Source organism: Opisthocomus hoazin, chromosome 30 (genome assembly GCF_030867145.1).
Source record: "Opisthocomus hoazin isolate bOpiHoa1 chromosome 30, bOpiHoa1.hap1, whole genome shotgun sequence".
Taxonomy (NCBI): domain Eukaryota; kingdom Metazoa; phylum Chordata; class Aves; order Opisthocomiformes; family Opisthocomidae; genus Opisthocomus; species Opisthocomus hoazin.
The window spans coordinates 1,292,681-1,312,199 of record NC_134443.1 but is presented as its reverse complement, the minus strand read 5'-3'; the positions used below and the strand labels follow the sequence as shown (position 1 = coordinate 1,312,199).

Below are 19,519 nucleotides of genomic sequence, written 5' to 3'. Positions count from 1 at the left end.
TCTTTCACCAGAGATCATCTCCTCAGTGGAGGAGAAAAAGAGTCCAGTAAATAAAAGCAGAGACAGAAAATCAGTAGCACAGATTGGGGTAAACAGACGATGAACGAGCTGCCAAGAGATACAGAAAGCTAACTCTTTACAACAAGGAAAGCAACAATTTCATCCTGTGATGATTCTGATACTCACAGAGAGCGTCTAAGCAGAGACTGTCTCGGCGAATTACCCACCTTTGGGGACTTCAGCCCAGCAGTCAAAGATCAAGATGTCTCCAGCATCACTCAGGCACTACACTACAAACCCCACAGCCAGGAGATTTAGGAAAGAAAAGTAAAAGCCAGCCCTAGAGGGAGGCAACCGGCGAGACCCAGCTCTGTCCTCTTACCCGTGCCATCGCTCTGAAAGGCTGGGACTGGATTCTCCCCTTCTTCCAGCTCTGCCTGCAGGCGAATGTTGACGTGATTTATCAGGTGAGAGAAGAGGGCCAGCGTGAACGCGATGGCTGCACTGTACTGCTTTGAACCTGCAATGAGACAGCGTAATGAGGTGGAGGAGAGACTGACCACTAAAAACACGAATGCCAATTAAGACAACACCTTCAGCCTAACCGGACTGCTGAACGTTAATCACTAAACTTCTGAAGGGCTGAATAAAGCACTGGTTACCTGCCCTCTTGAGGCTGTGAACACTCATCAGGCAGATGATCACCATGCGAAAGATCAGGAGATCTGGAAGGAAGGAGTAGCCACTCTCGTACTCTTCTTCGTCTTCACTACTTGAGCTCAAATTAGGAGGAGAGGGCAGGTAGAACAAGCACAGGTTGAAATCCTCCAGCACAGACTGGCAGAGAGATGTCAGCTCAGAATCCAGAGCGCTGAACAAGACGAAAAAATAAACTAGAATTATTATTCAAGACTCAAGCTCCTGGCAGTATCTGCATGGAAACTGAACCAAAACTGGCAGCCAGGCTATCCTTTAGCACCAGACAGGATGAAGCACCAGGGAATACACTGCAGGCAGCAACAGCTATGGCAAGCAAGTGAGATGAATCAGATTATGTTTTCCTCTCCAAAGGTTCTAAACTCCAGACAAATGGTAGCTAGAGCACCTCCCTGCAAAGAGAAGGGTCACGAAAACACGTATGGCTTTCTCCCCGGGAGCTCAAGCAGTAGCCTTTAAGATACACTGGACACTTCAATGCTAAAAGTAGCAAAAGGTTTGGATCCACCGCTCAGTTAAAGGATGACATCGTAGTGCTCCAACTAGGGACTTCACTTTTCCTCCTCCCACGGCTCTAACTTGCAGCCCCGTAAGAATATTCCAAAATCCTCTATAGCTATTAGCTACTTCAAAGGAAGCACCCACTGGATTCAGTACGATGGGCTATGGGAGTCTCCTAGTTACAAAATAAACTCGTCTGCAAAACATCTAGCAAATCCTTTTCAGGGGGCAACATGCTTGGGAAATTTAATTAATTTCCAATTTTCTTATGCGCTAAATATGTGTTAAGCGGATATTAAATGAGCCTTGAGGTTCCACTCTGGTATAAGTCAATACTCTAAAGCTAATCCCATACTGGGCTGCACTAGCAAGGGCACAGCCAGCAGGCTGAGGAAAATTATTATTAACCCTCTCTGTCTGGCACTCACAAGATGGTATCTGGAGTACTGCATCCAGTCTTGGGGTCCCCAGTACAAAAAACCTACCAACCAAAAAGACACTGACAAACTGGACTCAGTCCAGCAGAGGACTGTCAAGGGGAACACAGAACATGATGTATGAGAAGGGGCAAAGAGAACGGAGTTTGTTCAGCTTGAAAGGGCTTGGGGTGGGGATAAGCTGCTGTTCTCAGACACCTAATAGGTGGTTACAGAGGACTGAGTAAGACTCTTCTCAACAGCGTGCAGCACAAGGGACGGGAAGCAATAGGTACAAGCTGCAGAAAAGGAAAATGAGACTAGATGCAAGGAAAAAAAAAATTCCACAGTGAAGGTGGTCAAACACTGGAAAAGGGACAAGAAGGGTGCGGAATCTCTGTCCTTAGATCCATTCAAAACTCAGCTGGGTGAGGCTCTGAGTAACCTCATCCAACTTCACATCTGAATCGACCTTCACAACAGACCCTACTCTGGGGGAGGACTGGACTCACAGCAGGACCCTTCCAACCTAAACTGTTTGATAACGAGTTTCACATAGCCTGTGTCTAAGCTCGTTAAAACATCTGCTCTATTTCAAGCAGCAGGAGGTTAATTTACAATCACCTGAAAACCTCCCAGCAGACAGTGAAAATCCAAGAAAGTAACAAAAAACCAAAAAAACAAAACAAAAAAAATCACAGCTCTACAAAGCTTTCCATTTATTCTAACATGAACAGGTTATGCTATTTTTCTGAACAAGGTATTTGGTTACAGATTTCCAAATGCAGTGAACAGCCCTGCACGCGTACAGACAGTGACTCTTTGCTGTCCCATCAGCCTAAAGCCAGTGCTTGCCAGGAAAAAGCATTTGATGACTGAACAAAGTCAGAAAACGCCAAAGGCATAGCACAGCACAGAGATGAGCTGCGAGGCTCAGGGGTTCAACGTTCACTCAGCTACTAGCTTGATGTAGCCAGAGTCGCAGTGTTTTTAACCCTCTGTCTTCCTAGGGAGGCTGAAATACCAATCTTCTTCACTCTCCCTGCAAGGTTAGAAGACTAAAGTCTTGGGCCTTTTGGCAGAAAGCCTCAGTACAGGCACGGTTATCCTACCAGGAACAGTCTCTTCCAATTCTGAATGCCTGCTACTGTGAGTTATCAATAGAAGATACAATCTGTCGTAACCTTACCTGCTCTTCGGCTGCAACAGACTCTGCAGGTACATAAAGCTCACCAGCAACCTCTTAATGTCTTTGCCTCTAAAAAGATTGAGAAGGAAACACTGTAAAGCAGGTGCCCCGTCACAGAGATGGACTAGACTAACAGAGCTCTATTAACAGCTAAACCAGGTCTCAACTGAAAACCACATTCCAATGAAACTGCAGAAAAAAGACAGCTTACACACTTCCAACTTTCACCAATATGACTCAACTCTCATGAACCTCACCAGCTCCAGGGGAGAGTGAGAAAATCCCTCACCTCAAACTCTACACCCAGCCAGCATTTAGCTTTTCTCCTGAAATTATGACCCGAGAGATCAGGAATGGGATCTAGACTGGGGCTCTCAAAATTCTGCGAACAGTCACTGCCTCAAATGGGCCATTTACTGGTTTCCACTTCCCAGAAAGACACTACTCTCAACCCAGAGGATGGCACTGGTGCCATTGCAAGCCTTCAGCCTTCACCCCTCTCCTTTTCTTTTCCCTCTTACCGTTTCTTGCTTGGAGACAACTTCCTGGTTTCACATTTCTTCAGCTGGTGATACATTTTGGCTGCTTTGTCATACAGCCGCTTCAGGTTCCCATAGGCCCCTTCAAAGGACACTTCAGACTGGATACTGAGATACCAAAACAGAACACATTAAAAGCTCCCCTGCCACCAGGCTGCTTGCATTTTACGGCCCTCATTCACTAGAACATTATTCGGGCATCTAAGCATGCAGACAGGTACCTAGTGCTTTTGTTTGAACACGCTGGGCTACTTAACTCCCACTGGTGTCTGCAAACCCCACTCCAAGCTGCAGCGCAGCTCCATCTGCGGTGTGTACACACCTTTTTGAATCTGTGCCTTAAGGCCATGTTCAGACAACTGAATTCCACCCACCTCACTACACGGGGTGCCTCACTCAGCACCTCCACTTCCCTTCAAACCTGGCTCTCTAGCACAGGCAGAGGGTTTCAGATGAAACCCTGCTCTCCAAGTGCAGCCCTGCACATGTATTTCGGTGACCAGCACGATGGTTTGGTTTGACCAAGGCTCTTCCTTAGTACCAGTCGTGCTCCAGGGTGAAATAAACCCATCTCTTCCCCCTCCCCTGAAACTCATCCGCTCAAAACAGTCACGAGCCCAAAGTAAAGGAGAAAAGAATCTGGCACCAGCAACCACAGTGCACTGATACTCTGTCCAGGAAGCCAAGGACCTCACAGACACTCACCAGCGTAAGTAGCAATAGGTAGCTTCCACATTGTAGTATTTGCTCCCTGCCAGTGTCCCCAGCTGGTTAAAGGGCATGCCTGTCATGAAAGAGAGGGGCAATGGAATTAACTTACAATTCTACAATGGCTCTGCGAGAAAGCAGGTCCTTTCCCTCTCATTCTGTTTCCACACACAGGGGAAGCCAGGAGACACAAACAGTAGTAAAGCTGCGGTACAAAGGTCTGGACTAATGGATCCTTTCGCCAGCCAGGTTTTTTTCCTGGTTTATAGTGCTTTTAGACCCTCCTCACCCTCCTGCCAGTTATCTAAATAACAAAGCAGAGCAAAGAAAGCCGCTTCCTCCTCTGTATTAATAATTCCATGGCCTTGACCCTGTATTCCTCTTGACATAGACATCATCTTATCAGCATTTAAGAGTTCTGTTCCAGCTCACTGTGGTACATAAATTTTCATCACTTCTTAGTATTTGGGATCAGCCTATCAAACAACTTCATGAGAACTCCGCAAAGACGGCACAAAGAAAACATCTTCCTGGAACTGCACACTTTTTAAGAGAAGACAGGCCCTCAACCCTTGCCAGAACGCGTTCTCATAAAGCAGTCACTTCTGCAGGAGAAAACAGCAGGTGAGATTTTTTTTTTTTGCAGGGGTAAAAAGAGGGAGATGACCAGTAATGCTCTGGCTCTGGCAACGGACAGTTGGACCTTCCCTTAGCCAGACAAGCACAACTGTACCACACTCACGGAAGTCTGAGCTTCTCGGAGGTTATCAGATGAGATAGTTGAGGTCATTGGCAAAGAGCACCTCTGCTTCAACTCTCTCTTTGGCTTGCCAGCAAGAGAGATTATCAGAGAAGGAAGTCATTTTAACTAGAGGATAAAACCACTCCTCTCTGAGCATCAGGATATGAACCTGAGTAGTGTAGTATCACCGAGTCTTGTTTTCATGTTGCGGCAACATGATTTTTACAACTAAAAATTCATGGTAGATCACTCACCGATCTGCGGTGCAACAGAAAGGGCTTGATAGTAAAACCGCTCAGCCAGCAGCTCCGTGTCCACACCTGCCAGTTCATTCTGATAGCGAGCTGCAAGAAAAACCACACACTGCACATCAGAAACCAGAACACAGCGTCTTCTCTTCCCTGCTGCAGAGAAGCACAGTTTCCCCACAGAGTAAAAATACCACAAAACTAGAAATACTGGCCAAGTCAACAGATCCATCAAAGAACTGCTCTTGGCAAAACACAGAAACGTAGAGAGTCTTCCAGGCCCCTCAGAAGCACTTTTATTTTAACTGCGCTACTCTGCACATCACAACCCCTGCCACTCCAAGCAAAGAGGGTATCCCTCCACACTTGTGGCAGCATGTAAGCAAAAGGAAGACATTTTTCAGCTCCACATGTTAAGTGTTGATTCATTTATCCCTAAAATAACTCCGAGTTGTGCTCCATTTGCCAGTACCTCAAACAGACTATATTCTACTGCAGCAGAGTGTGAAATCCAAAGGGAGCCAGCTGACCTAATAAAACAGCCGGCTGTGGCTAGACCGAACTTTACTAAATTTTTTAAAAAAATTATTATTATTTTTTAAATTTTTTTGCAACAGTAGGCATTTCCAAAACCTTTGGTGAAAGCATTGTGAGGACGTGAGCACATTTCTCTCCCACCAGTCAGGTAAGTCATTTCTTTGCAATGCCATTTTCGGGCTGATTCACGCGCAACGATAATGCCAAACAGCTTTCAAGAGCTTGAAGGCTGCTGCGTGTCAAGCACATTTACCCGCGCCACATTTCAAGTAGCTGTTTTTCACACAGTTACATGTTTTCTCGCTGCCTTCACCCCCACAATCAAGCAAGAAGCTGACACACTTACCACACACTTCGGGAGGTCGTGACTGTGGGATAGACACGTCTCTATAAAAGGGATGACACGCAGCCAGACACAATGACAAAGAACCTGGGGCTCTGCGGTGGCCTACTACTCTGGATTGATTCACAGGATTGCTTAACAAATCTGATTTTCAGCCACACTTGTGCTGATGACAATAGCTCCGTAAGGCAACCTCAAAGCAGGTCTGAACTGAGAAGTCAGCCCCTCTGAGTTTCCTTCACACTGTCCAAATAACATAAATAAAAGCAAAGGCTCCTATCGTCACACAGCCACAGATGTGGCTGTTTATCAACAGCAAACGCCTCGCCCACTCGCCCAAAAACAAAGCTTCTGCAATTCGTCGTGGTTTGGTTACCCACGAGGATTTCAGATTACACCAGGCATTGACAAACGTGTCTGGGGAAAACCAGTGTCTGCAAGTAACTGTGGCTGGTGACAGACAACGGCGGACTCAGCACCGTACAGGCACCACCTTTTTAACGCATTAAGGGCTGCCCTGAAAGACGACGCTGTTCTTACCTAGATCTCCCAGATAAACCAGACATCTGTGACACGCCATCTGTGCCCACTCCATCTCCTTCTCCGATGCAGACACAGGTTTCTTGCAGCCTACACGAGAAATATGAAGACACGTACGCCGTTGGGTAAAGGCTGCCGGACAGACACACGAGCAGCCTACACCTCTGCCTGAGACGCCCAGCGTTTCACCGGGTGAAGACAAACACTGCATGGTCAGACCACACTGTTGGTTGCTGTCTGTGGCATCTTCGAGACCAGCGCCGGTACCAGCTTGTTGTCAAGATGCAGAAAACAAATGTAGAAAATACAGGTAGACACCGATGCTCGCCCACTCCCCCTTCAACTCCTGCTGCTGAGGGGTAGCGCGTGTCACTGCATCGCTAACAGTCACTGAAATGCCTGTCGCTCAGACTCCGTCTACAAGGTATGCCACAGAGAGCTGGCTCCGCTCGCACTCACATGAGAGGAAAAAGGCCAATTCCCGTCCACAAGCCACGTGATTGTGTTAACACCGCATCCAGCACGCACTAATAAGGCCTGTTCAGAGGCTGATTTTGTTAGCATGGCTCATGGGGCCTTTGGATAGGAACCGGCGCAGATCCCTGGAAGGCAGAACCAAGTCTGAGCACACCTGCACCTGGCAGTAGCGGACAACGTGGACATACCCTGCCCGACACTGAAGACAAAAACAAACTGATCGTCTAAAGACTGAGATCTAGATTTAGGCCTGGCCAAGCAAAAAGGGAGGAAGAGAAGTAAAAGGAGGAAAAATCAGGACAGCGAATCTGTGTTGCAGACGGGGTATCTGCAGTCAGTTGGGAAGAACTGCCTCTGGACGAAACTGCCTTCGCGCACAGAGCAGGGCAACAACGCCGCTGAAGGGCTTGGAAGGCACGTCCTACGAGGAGCGGCACGTCCCACGAAGAGTGGCTGAGGACTTTGGGTTTGTCTGGTTTGGAGAAAAGGAGGCTGAGGGGTGACCTCAGTGCTCTCTGCAGTTCCCTGAGGAGGGGATGTGGAGAGGGAGGTGCTGAGCTCTTCTCCCTGGGATCCAGTGATAAGACACATGGGAACGGTTCAAAGCTGCACCAGGGGAGGTTTGGACTGGACAGCAGGATGCATTTCTTTACCGAGGGTGGCCAAACGCTAGAACAGGCGCCCTAGAGAGAGGGTTGATGCCCCAAGCCCTTCAGTGTTTAAGAGGCATTTGGACAATGTGCTTAACATTTAACATTTGGTTAGCCCTGAATTGGTCAGGCAGTTGGACTATATGCTTGTTGTAGGTCTCTTCCAACCGAAATAGCCTACTCTCTTGTACTCTGAACTTACAAAAAAAAAAAAAGCACAGTTCAGGCAGTGGAAAGTGTCAAAAGCAACAGTGGAAGGCTGCAGCCAGCTGATCTGAACTAACTTCGGCCATCAAACATGACTCAGTTCCTGGGAGGAGCTGCCACTGGCAAGACGGTGCTTCCCACCTCCCCTCTGGCACCTTCTCCCCACCCAGCGGGGCCCTGCTTCAGCCCGAGACCAGCAGGCAAAGGCTGCCGCGCTCACGCTTCCTCTCCAGTGAGCACCGACCGCCACCGCGCAGACCAGGGGCACGGAGTCAGGCTACCTTCAGCCTTCCTGTTGTCAAGGACTCCCACCTTCTGGAGGAGAAAACCCCCTAAAACAGGAATCCCAAAGGAAGATAATTTTAAGACCAGTCCAGCCTGCAGTCTGAGCTGCTTCCCTGTTGGCTTAGCTTAAAAGAGTGGAAGTGAAACCTCGAGGTTTAAGTGACCAGGGAGGAACGGTTCCCACTTGCTAACAGGCATTGTACGAGCTGTGTTATACAAATACCTGGCTTTCAAATCTACGTCCGTGTACGCTATTGGACCTATCCGCCCTTTTTTTTTTTTGCTTTGGATCCTCCTGCTCCCATTTATATAACCATCAAGTTGTGTCCACCCTAATCTGTAGTTCATACGAGATTCTTACACATCTATCTTTTCTGGATATGCAAGGTTACATTTTTATTATCCAGTTACACACTCATCTGCTGCATCCTTTTAATTAAACACCCTAAGCACATTAAGAAACCTCAATAAGGGGAGCCTTTCAAATGTAATCACGCACCACAGGATACAAGCCCATCTGGAACGCACATTTCAAGAATTTATTAATTCTGTAGTACTGAGATACATTTCTCAAAGCAACAGTTGCCAGGGACATCTGCCTTTTAAACCGACATTTCAAAGCTGATCGTGACACAACCATCTCCCAGAACTAAGAATAGGATACCAGCAACTGAAATGTTCTACATACTAACTCTTCTTATGGTGGTTTCTGCCATCCTCCCCCCCTGCCAGCTTGACGAATGTCAATTAAACCCTTGCTAATAGTGCACAAAACATAGAAGTTCCATTTCTCACCTGGACATGCCTTGAGGCCACTGAGCACAGCCCAGAAGCCAACATGAACAAACTATTACAAGGTAATCGAGGATGTGAATGCATATGCAGCCCTGAGCTGTTTCAAGAATGTAAACACTCTTCTTCTTCCACCTCTAACAGGTAAGATACCTCAAATTACCCTGCATCTAAGGGCATGCACAGAGGTGGTTATCTGAGACAGCTAACACACCTTACTGTGTTACAGAAGCTTCCTCATGTCCTCAGTCCAAGACTCAACAGCAGTTTCAAAGCTACACACAGCACAGCTAGGAAGTATGTGAAGAGAGCACAGATAGAAGGGGCACCAAGAGGAGGAACAGTATCTTGCATCTAGTGAATAAGATGTCCTGACAAAAACCTGTTGATTTCAAGAATCTGTTCCCTCAATGGCCTGTTTCTCTGCTCTAATTAAGCTTTTTAAAACATTCTGTACAGCCAGAAGCGCTCTTCAGTTTTCCATAAAAATCTACCATCACTGAATAGTTACTAAAGAATCTTCTAATAACATTTTCTTCCTGTTAGAAACCCTTCTTTCTTGCCTAGTTTAGTAGTAAAAAACCCAACAAAACAACGCCATGGAAAAGACAGCAGGACAGACAGTCTGTTCTAAGCAGACAACTGGCTAATGGGGGGTGGGGAAGATAATCCCTTGAAGGCTGAAAGAAAGATGGCCTAGCACAAGAGGAAGCCACCTGTGCGGGATTCAGGCCTTGTCCCCAAGTCCAAGAGACTGAGCACTAACCTATTAGCGGGTCCGTTACGTGCGTCCAGTCGATACAGCACTGCAGCTCCAGCTGGTAGTGAGACTGGATGTAGAGGAGAAGGTGCTGGTAAAACCCTATGCCAGCCACTAAGTGAGTCCGGTACGCGCACTCCAGTGTGCTACGGCTGTGAATGTGCTGGAGGGAAGAAAAATGAGAGTATGTTAACGCAGTCCGGGTTTCTTTTTAGGCTGGCCACCCAAGTTATACCCAGTATGAAGCAAGACAGGGGGTAGTACTTGGTTTTGCACAGTTCTCTACCTCCTCTTGCTCAACAACGTTGTACCTAGTGGTATTTACTAAGGGTCAGCATCAAGAAGGAGAAAAACTTGCTGCAACCACAAATAAATAAAATCAAGGTGTCTGGCCAGAGCACCTTCAATACATTCAGACAATCAGATCACCAGGAGAGAGTTCATGGCACTAGAAAACACGTGTGAATACTGTGGGTATTTTCCAGTGATCAGCTCTAGTAAAAACAATCAGCACTAACAAAGCCTCTTAAGACCATCGCTCTACATGGAAACAGATGTCTTTTGAATATGGGAAGACAAAAATTAAGCAAATTATCCTAAAATATCTTCTGCAATGGCAGCTGTCTCAGCAGATCATTAAAGCTTACCTGCCCACATATAGACAAAAAGCGTATGTCAGCTCCACAATTAAAATTCCGGAGTGCCTGGCTTCCTGCCCTGTGTTCAGAGCACAACTTCTCCAAGCAAACGACGCTTTTAACTCGGTCTCACCCATTGCACAGCCAGAGACTCTCTCATGCCAGAGCCATAGATACCTGCCTTTTTATTTGTTTTAATGAGCTGGATAACTTCATAGTAAACTTTTCTCCAGAGCAGTTCTTCTGCTTTTCTTCCATAATCCACTGGATGTAGGAACATCAGCTTCACACACAGCTCCCGCAGCCTGAGACAGACAGCAGAGAATTCACACTTAGCTACAGCAGCTTCAAATACAGCTGCCACTGCATAAGCATGGCAGAGGAAAATCTGAATTCATTACGACGGACGAGCTAGGCCATCTGGTGACGGTACAGCTGGTATCACTCCCACACAAGAGCATCTGGAACAGCCATACACCTAACCAGTTACCTCGGCTCAGCTGGCCATCAGTAACTTCCTAAATCACAGTAATGTCAAGAATTGTCCTGACAGCTTAAAAAATTCGTAGGAAAAATCACCCCGCCAGGCACCCTCTGAACCTGATAAATGATTTCACACACATAGAAGAAGTCTCTTCACCACACAGTTTTTTAAGATAATTACAAGGAAGGCACCGGCCAACAAGAAGACGACACACTTTATTACGACAACATCCAGGAGAGCCTCCAGCCATGGACTATACGGTTAGGTGCCACTCAAACACAGATCTGAAATGTGGCCTCTGCTTCAAAAACCCGGAGGGATCCCAGGTGAAGTGGTGCCCTGCATATCGGGTACACCGTGAAACTGCAGATTCAAAACCTCCATGTCTTGCTTCACATGGATTTTCCCTCGCCAAATACAAAAAACAAGTGCCCTGCCCAACTTACTTGTTCCTCAAGCTGATGTTCTCCGGCTTGAACACTTCTTGATACGCTGCCTTGTTACCAAGGATGAGATCCAACCGATGAACGGCCTCTACCACTGCTCTGCAAGGTAACACAGAGAGAAGAGTTTCAGAATGGGAGTTATCTGGGATTATTTCATGAGATCCGGGATGTCTGCACAGAACCGTACCAGCCTAGCTAATTCCATTATTAGCAAGCTGCATTATACTGCCACACCATATTAATTGATTTTCTTTCTGTACTCTCTTTTAAAAAGCTTATGGAAAAAAGAAAAAAACAGTGTTACACATGCTATAATGATTTGGCTGCAAGTCAGCTGTTTAATCACCAGTTACCACTGCCTGTCTGGTCAAAAAAGTCAATTATTTCTATAGTAGCAAAGTCAGAAATGTCCTTGGACAAGTTAGCAACTTTTAACCCCAGCAATTACATCATGCTATACACACACTCAGATTAAATTAAATGTCTTAAATTCTCTGATTAAAAAATGGATTAATTTCTAACAATTACTGTTTTCATATGGAAAGAGTCAAACCTCCACCAATTCCTGCTTCTTGTCTATGAAAGAAGGCAACTCACATCATTCTCATTTGCCAAAACTTCATGATCTTTGTTACAGTGACTCATTGATTAAAGCCCTTAAAGATCTCTCAGTGATAGATAGAACTATTAAAAACCAGTCTAAAATGTGAAATTTGTTACAAGCTTTTTCCCCTGAAAGCCAGCTAAAAGACAGACCAAGCAACCTCCAAACATCTGAGTCATGTAAAAAAAAAAAACACTTTTGTGAATCACTGTCCAAGACTCTGCTCCTGGAGGAGGAAAACCACACCGTGTGTAAAATCTCAAGCACTCGAAAGTTTGTAGCTGTGAACAAATCAGACTACAATTCCGGAACGTTGCGGTGAAATAAAACCGGGGACTTGCGGCAGCGTTAGTGCTGACAGAAAATACCCTCACCAGTATCTCAGGGACAGTTCGATAAAGCCAGATCGACCGGCCGTGCTAAACCCTTCCTACCAACAGAGATCACCTCTCAACCTCTGCCTTTGCTAAGCCCATATTTGAGGTCAGCAAACTGACTCCTGCAACGAACTTGTCCCAGCTGGTGACCCCACATGTTCCTCCACGAAATACGTCCTCCGAGCCATCCCCAGCCGTCAGCTATCAAACTCCACGGGTCCTTGTTCTCCCCCTCAACTTCACACCTATCTACCCGCCACTCCTCGTTTGCTTTCAGACCTTTACTGCTCCCACTGCTGAGCCCACCGCACACGGAGAACCGTTTGAACAAGCAGCTGAAGACAAGCAAGATGCGCTGTAAATACAGAATGGGACAGACCTGATTAAGAGCAAATATCTGCAAAGCAGAACAGTCAGACGCTGCTACCGGCTGCTCCCCCTCCCCGAAATCTCCATCGTCTGCAGAATGCAAACTCCCCCGTCGCACTCGCAACGCCATGGCCGAACCTTCTCGCGCACACGCACAAATGGTTGCCAGACTGAACACAAGACACTCGCATGGCACCCGCAGGCAAGAGCACACAAAACCATCTGCTAAGGGGGGAGGCTGAAACCAGCACCACTTCCCTGAAAACTACAGATCTTACTGTAAAGTAACAGACGGCTTCATATGCCAGCACCTCACTAGCAAGGCAAATCTCCTTTCACAAACCCACCAACAGCAAAAGGAACCTCCCCCCAAAAAAACCCAGAACACCGAGGAGCTCAAAATGTCCCATCTCACACTATGTTACGGGAAGACTCTCATCCCAGGATAACTGGAGATCTCTTTTGTTTTCAGAAAACCACAGAACCTGACAGAAGAAAAGAAGTGCAGGGAATAGGACTGCCTTACGAGATCAAAACACCACGGAGTTGAACCAACTTCTTCCCAAATAATCACAAAGAAAACCAAGAACAGTGTAAGAATCACACACAAAAGTCTGCTACTAACCTTGATATCCACAGCCACCTCTGCTCACTAGCATCTTTCTCATGTGGCCTGAAGGTCCTTTGCAAGCTCTAACAACCTATTACCCTCAGCAGCAAGCAAGGCAAGCGAGTAAAATGCCTTTTGATTCACAGGGAAAAGGCAGTAAGTATGAAGCATTCATCCAAGCTCACAGCATACTGCCAGGGAAGGGGGGGAGAGAAAAAAAAAAAACAAGCCACACACATATTTAGTTTCCCCAAAACACATCTCCACAAAGCAGCAGGCAATAAACATCTCCTTACTGCAACCTGCAATTAATGTCCTGCCACCCTGTCTCTCTAAGGCCCTCTGCAGCGAGCGCTGCAGCAGGAAACGTGGCTCACGGGGAACTGATTTGTTTCCTTTGCAGAAGGGTGACTGGCAGAAAGGGGAACCACTGATTCATTTGATTCCCAGAGAGAAGTACAGAATCACAGAATGTTGGGGGTTGGGAGGGCCCTCTGGGGATCCCCCAGCCCAACCCCCTGCCCAAGCAGGGTCACCCAGAGCAGGCTGCACAGCACCGCGGCCAGGGGGGCTGGAATATCTCCAGAGAAGGAGACTCCACAGCCTCCCTGGGCAGCCTGGGCCAGGGCTCCATCACCCTTAGAGGGAAGAAGTTCTTCCTCGGGTTCAGCTGGAGCTTCCTCTGCCTCAGTTTGTGCCCGTTGCCCCTTGTCCTGTCACTGGGCACCACTGGAAAGAGCCTGGCCCCATCCTCCTGACCCCCCCCTGCAGATACTGATCGGCATTTCTAAGGTCCCCTCGCAGCCTTCTCTTCTCCAGGCTGAACAAGCCCAGCTCCCTCAGCCTCTCCTCGGAGGAGAGAAGCTCCAGTCCCCTCCTCATCCTCGCAGCCCTGTGCTGGACTCTCTCCAGTAGCTCCTCATCTTTCCTGAACTGGGGAGCCCAGAACTGGACACAGCACTCCAGATGGGGCCTCCCCAGGGCAGAGTAGAGGGGGAGGAGAACCTCCCTTGACCTGCTGGCCACACTCCTCTAAATGCACCCCAGGATCCCATTGGCCTTCTGGGCAGCCAGGGCACGCTGCTGGCTCAGGGTCACCCTGTCGTCCCCCAGCACTCCCAGTCCCTCTCCGCAGAGCTACTCTCCAGCAGCTCAGCCCCAGCCTGTCCTGGTGCCTGGGGTTGTTCCTCCCCAGGTGCAGGACCCTGCCCTTGCCCTTGTTGATCTCCATCAGGTTCCTCTCCGCGCAGCTCTCCAGCCTGCCCAGGTCTCGCTGAATGGCGGCACAGCCTGCCGGGGTGTCCACCCCTCCTCCCCGCTATCGCCAAAAGAGGCAGTCTCTACGACTTCAAAATAGCTGTAAAAATGTGTTCACTGTGCACCGGAACGGCAGCTGCTGTGTGTCTGATACCAGCTCACGTGTCACTGACACCTCAAGGTGGGAAATGATTTCACAGTGACTACAAGCACTCGACACCTGCACCCAAGGACGCGGCCAGCCCTTAGGGTGGGATGTCACACGTGCTGGTGTGAACCCGTGTGTCCAAATCCTCACGCATACGCTAACTGTATTCAAAGGCTCCACACTGGCTCCTTCTCCCGCCACTTACTCAGTTCAGATTCCTTCATGGCCACATGGTTCTCTCACTGCTCAGTAGCTCACATACCAAACAAGCCTCTGGCTTTTTTTTATATCTAAAAAAAGGTTACAAAACCCCATCGAAGAATCCTCCCGAGTTCAGCAGTGACAGAAATGCATCTTGATACCGTGCAGCCTGACGCCCATGAAATGACATGGATTACTCAAAAAGCAGTTGCCAGAACGCCCTTTCCAAGTCGCAAGCAGACAGACAGCTACTTGGCTGTCAGCAGTGTCAGCGGGTAAGAAATGTGACCAAACAGTTAAGGAAAGCCTGCTCACATGCACCAGGACTCCAGTGCCTGCCAAATCCACAGTACAGAAAAGTTTCCTTCCAGGACTATCCGAGCAGGGACACCGGAGGGTATTTCACGCTCCCCTCGAGCACAGGGTGGGAGGCATCCCGGAGGGCATCTCCCATACAGCCTTGTTTCCTACAACAGCCAGGGATGGGCACATGAAGATGCTGGTTGCTTCTGCTACTTTTTACGGGTTCATAAAGAAACAGAGAGTTGGGGACTTGAAAGCAGCAAGGTTTATCTTTTAGGATGTGGGTTCCTGAGCTGTGAGGCAGAAGGCAGACCCCATGCTAAAATGTCTTCTTATCGGCACGAGCTCCGCGCTGGTGCTGGAAGAGGTGGAGGCAGGAGTGGAGAAGAATCTGTGACAGCCAGTGATGACCTCCAAGGATCCTGTGTCTGCAGTTCTGAGGACAAAAAGGTAGAGGAGCCAGCCTCACCTCGAAATGTCAAGAAACCTCAACACAGGAGCAACAGACCATGCACTGGTTAAAACGCCATCTAGCATTTGTGCCTTGGGTGGCTTGAGACCATGGCCTGAATTTTACTTAGCAGTTAAGAGGCCAAATTTTCTCTACGTACCCATTTTTATACCTGCTGGGTTTAAACATTGCTTTCAGACAGCACATCAGAATCACAGAGGAGGCAAATCAGATGCCAGTCTATTAAAAGAACCAAGTACAGCACATCATGCCAAGCAGGGTGGAAACGGTCCAACGCAAAGTCCTCTCCAGCCACGCTGACACCGATCTATCACTTCACTCCTGTGCCTTTAACGTTCTGGGATGGGGCAAGATGGCAGTGAGAATTATTTGTCCTTTCTCTATTTCCTTATTTAATAGATCACTAAGAGCCACGGTCTCTGAGGAGTAAGACATTTCTCAGTGAAAAGAACTGCAGTCATTCATTTGTGTTCCGACATGTGTCAGTACACACACAGTACTGCCCAGAACACGGCTGGCAGACAAGAAGAGTAACGCAAAGCCAGCGAGCTAAGGGTTACCCAGAATCTGGAAAAGAAATCTGTAAAATAAATCCAGCCACCCTACGCTAAAACACACATTGTAAAACAGCACCCAGGATAACCCAGTTGCCACATTCCGAGGTGAAACGTGGGGACCACCAACCCAGGAAGACTTAAATGGAAAAGATCAAAGACCACCCTGCAAACAGCGATGGGCATCCTCAACTCCAAAAGGACCCTTGAACGGCCAACAGACTTGCCAAGGACCGTGGAGACCTGAGCTCAACTCCCGCTGCTCTCACAGGCAGACACAAAGCTGATCCCGCGTGAGCGCAGTTTATAGCCATGACATTCAAACACCTGCGATTCAAAGGCACTGTTTAATCCGACGGCCAAAAGTTTCCAGAGACAGTCAGCCATCACACACAGTACAAGGGGCTTCTCAGAGGACAGGGAGTTACTGCTTCATCTGACTGAACTTCAGGCTGAAACAGAAGAATTGACAAGAGACTGCTCAGGTAGAAAGCTTGCTAAGAGAGCTATCAGCTACGCAGCAAGAAAATTTGTGGCCCCTGCAGATACTGTAAATCCTGCTCTAGAATCACAATAGTTACTTCCAGTGAAAAGACGAGCCACCTCTACAGGAGCGTGGTTTTCTTTTTCTGCTGTAAAAATGCTATAAAGCAACCACACACGCCTTCTTCTGCCATAAAGATTTAAACAGAAAACTACAGCTTCCTTGCTTTGATGACCAACCCCGTGTCTTGTCAAAGGACCCTCACTTTGAGTTCCAGCAGCCAGTGAGGTACTGCTTGTCAGGCATTCCTGGTCCACTGTGACCACGAAGTAAAACACATCTCCAACCATGATGAAGGTGGCTTAAAGAAAACACACTCTATTTCGCAAGCGGGAGCACACACATCCTCTCCAGCTCTGTCCACCACACCTCAGGTGGCAGCGGGCAGGGTGTCACGCTGCACTAGCTCAACCACTAGCAGACGTGGGAAGCCACCCTGAGATCAAACGGGGTATCTCCATCTGAGAGCAGATACAGAGCTCCACAGCCCCGGAGGTGCTTCCAGCACCACGCAGCCCACACCTCGGGCACTCCAAGCCATTGTGTTTTACCACTGACCTTGCAATCAGAAATGCACCGAATGGAACTTCAAAGCGCAGGGAACGTGCTTGTACGAAGCGCATCACGGAAACAAATTCTAGTAACCACCACTCAAACCTGCTCTTACTGCTTTGGACTTCTGGGCAAGGATCTTGCCTGATTTCTCGGCGGGAGGCAAGCCTTGCCCTGTTTTAGAGGAGGGCAGTGAGGTTCCACGAGATGAAGGGACATGCCCAACGTTACCAAGCAAGCCAGCAAGACAAAAATAAAACAGACCCTGACATAAAAATCCACCTCTTGCCTTCAACATCTTGCTCGTCTTTGAAACCACACTGTCCACTGTGAATCTGCTTTACTGATGGAGAAACTGAGACAGAAGGGGACAATTTCTGGGCCACGCTCACGCAACAAGCCAGCGCTGACAGCGCGGCACCTCGTCCCTGCTGGGCTGAGCTGACCAAGGCCATCATTATTGCCTGAATCTCGTCTTGCGACGCTATTTGCAACGCACAGCCCAGAGACATAAGTGAGAGTGGAGTCCCAGGGAGTGTTTTATTGGGAAGATCTGCAGCTAGAGCAGTCTTGCCCTCCGTACAGCAGGACAGTGCCACGGCTCAAGCTCCTGCTCATCACACCCTCTTCTCCAGCCCTTCCCACATAATCCCCATCTATTGCTAACACCACGGACCCCCTCTCCAGCCCTCCCTCTCCCTTGATGCCCCCCATCTCTTGCCCTTGACTTTCTACATCCCCACACCTCCCTCCCCTTCAGCCCCCATCACCTCCTACCCCACCTCCCTGAATCCCTCATAACTCCTTCCTCCATCCACCACGTCCTGACCCATCTCCCTGGCTGTCCTACACTCTTTTTCCCCCCAATCCCGTTCTCCCCCTCCCACCTGCCTTCTTCCCCCCACCTCTCCGCTGTCCTCCCACCTTGCCTGGATCCCCCACAGCTCCTTGTTTTGACTCATCTCCCCTGGAGCCCTCACACCCCCTTTTCACCAGTGCCGCTCCCCACCCCATGTACTGCTCATCTCCTCTGGATCCCACACAACCCCGTTCCCTCCAGCCTGCCCTAAACTCCCCCCTTCTCCTTTCCCTTAGTACTGCCCACTTCCCCCGGATTCCCCCTAATTTTCTTCATCTCAATCTTCCCTAAATTTCACTGCTCCCTTTCCTTGTTTCCCCCAGTCTTCCCTAAATCTCACCATCTCCCTCCCCCACCTTTCCTGAATACCCCTCCAATCCCCTTCCCCCTGGTACCCCTCAATCTCCCCTGGATTCCTCCCCTCACCAGGCTTCCCTCTGATCTCCCCTGGATTCCCCTCTTCCTCATTAATCCCCAGTCTGCCCTCGATTCCGCCATCTCCTTCCCCAAGCCCCCTAAATCTTCCCTGACTACTCCCCCCCATCTCCTTCCCTTCAGTCTTCCCTAAATTCCCTAAGTGTCCTTCGCTTTGGTCCTCAATCTCGTCTGGGTCTCCTCCCTTCACCCTGGCCATCCCCAGACTCCTCTGGGGTCTGTCCTCCCCCAAATCCCCTTCACCCTGGTCATCCCCAGTCTCGTCTGTGACACCCCCCCCCCCCCCATCCCCTTCACCTTGGTCATCCTCAGTCTCCTCTGCCCCCATCCCCTTCACCCTGGTCATCCCCAGTCTCCTCAGGGACACCACCCCCCCATTCCCTTCACCCTTGTCATCCCCAGCCTCCTCTGGGGTCTGTCTTCCCCCAAATCCCCTTCACCCTGGTATCCCCAACCTCCTGTGGGGCCCCCATCCCCTTCACTCTTGTCAACCCCAGTCTCCTCTGGGACACCCCCCCACCCTGGTCATCCCCAGTCTCCTCTGGATCCTCCGCATCTCCTTTCCTCCCTCCCGGTCTCCCTAAGCTCCCCATTCCCTTCCCCCGGGCCTCCACCGTTTCCCCCCCATTGCCCTCCAGTCCCCTTCGCGCCGGCCCTCCCCAGCCTCCTCTGGACGCCGCCCCACCTCCTTTCGCCCCCCTCGTTTCGCCCGGTCCCCTCATGTTCCCTGACCCCCCCTCATGCCCCCTGACCTCCCTCATGTCCCCTGGCTCCCCTCACCTCCCCCCGGTCCCTCACCCTCGCCTCCCCCGCCGCCCCTCTCCTCACCGGTACAGCCGCTTGGTGTGCAGCACCTTGGCCTCCGGCTCGCCGCTCTCCCCGCTGGCCCCGCCGCCCTGGCTCATGGCGCCCGGCGAGGCCCAGGCCCGGCCCGGCCCGGCGGGGCTCGGCTCACGGCCCCCTCAGCAGCGGCCGCTCCCCCCCGCCGCTCCCCGCCGCCACCCCCGGCCCCGAT

The 19,519-nt window shown here is 49.4% G+C and overlaps 1 protein-coding gene across 2 annotated transcripts in view; it reads right to left on the bottom strand.

Annotated features, from left to right (window-relative positions):
* SMG5 (SMG5 nonsense mediated mRNA decay factor) overlaps nucleotides 1-19,455 on the bottom strand; it is a 34,111-nt gene extending 14,656 nt beyond the window's left edge. For both annotated transcript variants that reach the window (XR_012766375.1, XM_075445393.1), the window contains exons 1-11: nucleotides 19,333-19,455; nucleotides 11,220-11,318; nucleotides 10,471-10,594; nucleotides 9,658-9,814; nucleotides 6,481-6,570; nucleotides 5,067-5,156; nucleotides 4,068-4,146; nucleotides 3,345-3,470; nucleotides 2,824-2,892; nucleotides 663-871; nucleotides 383-520 (exon numbers count right to left, since the gene is read on the bottom strand). Coding sequence is in view for 1 of the 2 variants with exons in the window: in XM_075445393.1 (XP_075301508.1) it covers nucleotides 383-520; nucleotides 663-871; nucleotides 2,824-2,892; nucleotides 3,345-3,470; nucleotides 4,068-4,146; nucleotides 5,067-5,156; nucleotides 6,481-6,570; nucleotides 9,658-9,814; nucleotides 10,471-10,594; nucleotides 11,220-11,318; nucleotides 19,333-19,409 (1,258 nt within the window). In the remaining variant the exon portion in view is untranslated. The remainder of the gene's footprint in view (nucleotides 1-382; nucleotides 521-662; nucleotides 872-2,823; nucleotides 2,893-3,344; nucleotides 3,471-4,067; nucleotides 4,147-5,066; nucleotides 5,157-6,480; nucleotides 6,571-9,657; nucleotides 9,815-10,470; nucleotides 10,595-11,219; nucleotides 11,319-19,332) is intronic.
* Between the last annotated feature and the right edge of the window lie 64 nt (nucleotides 19,456-19,519).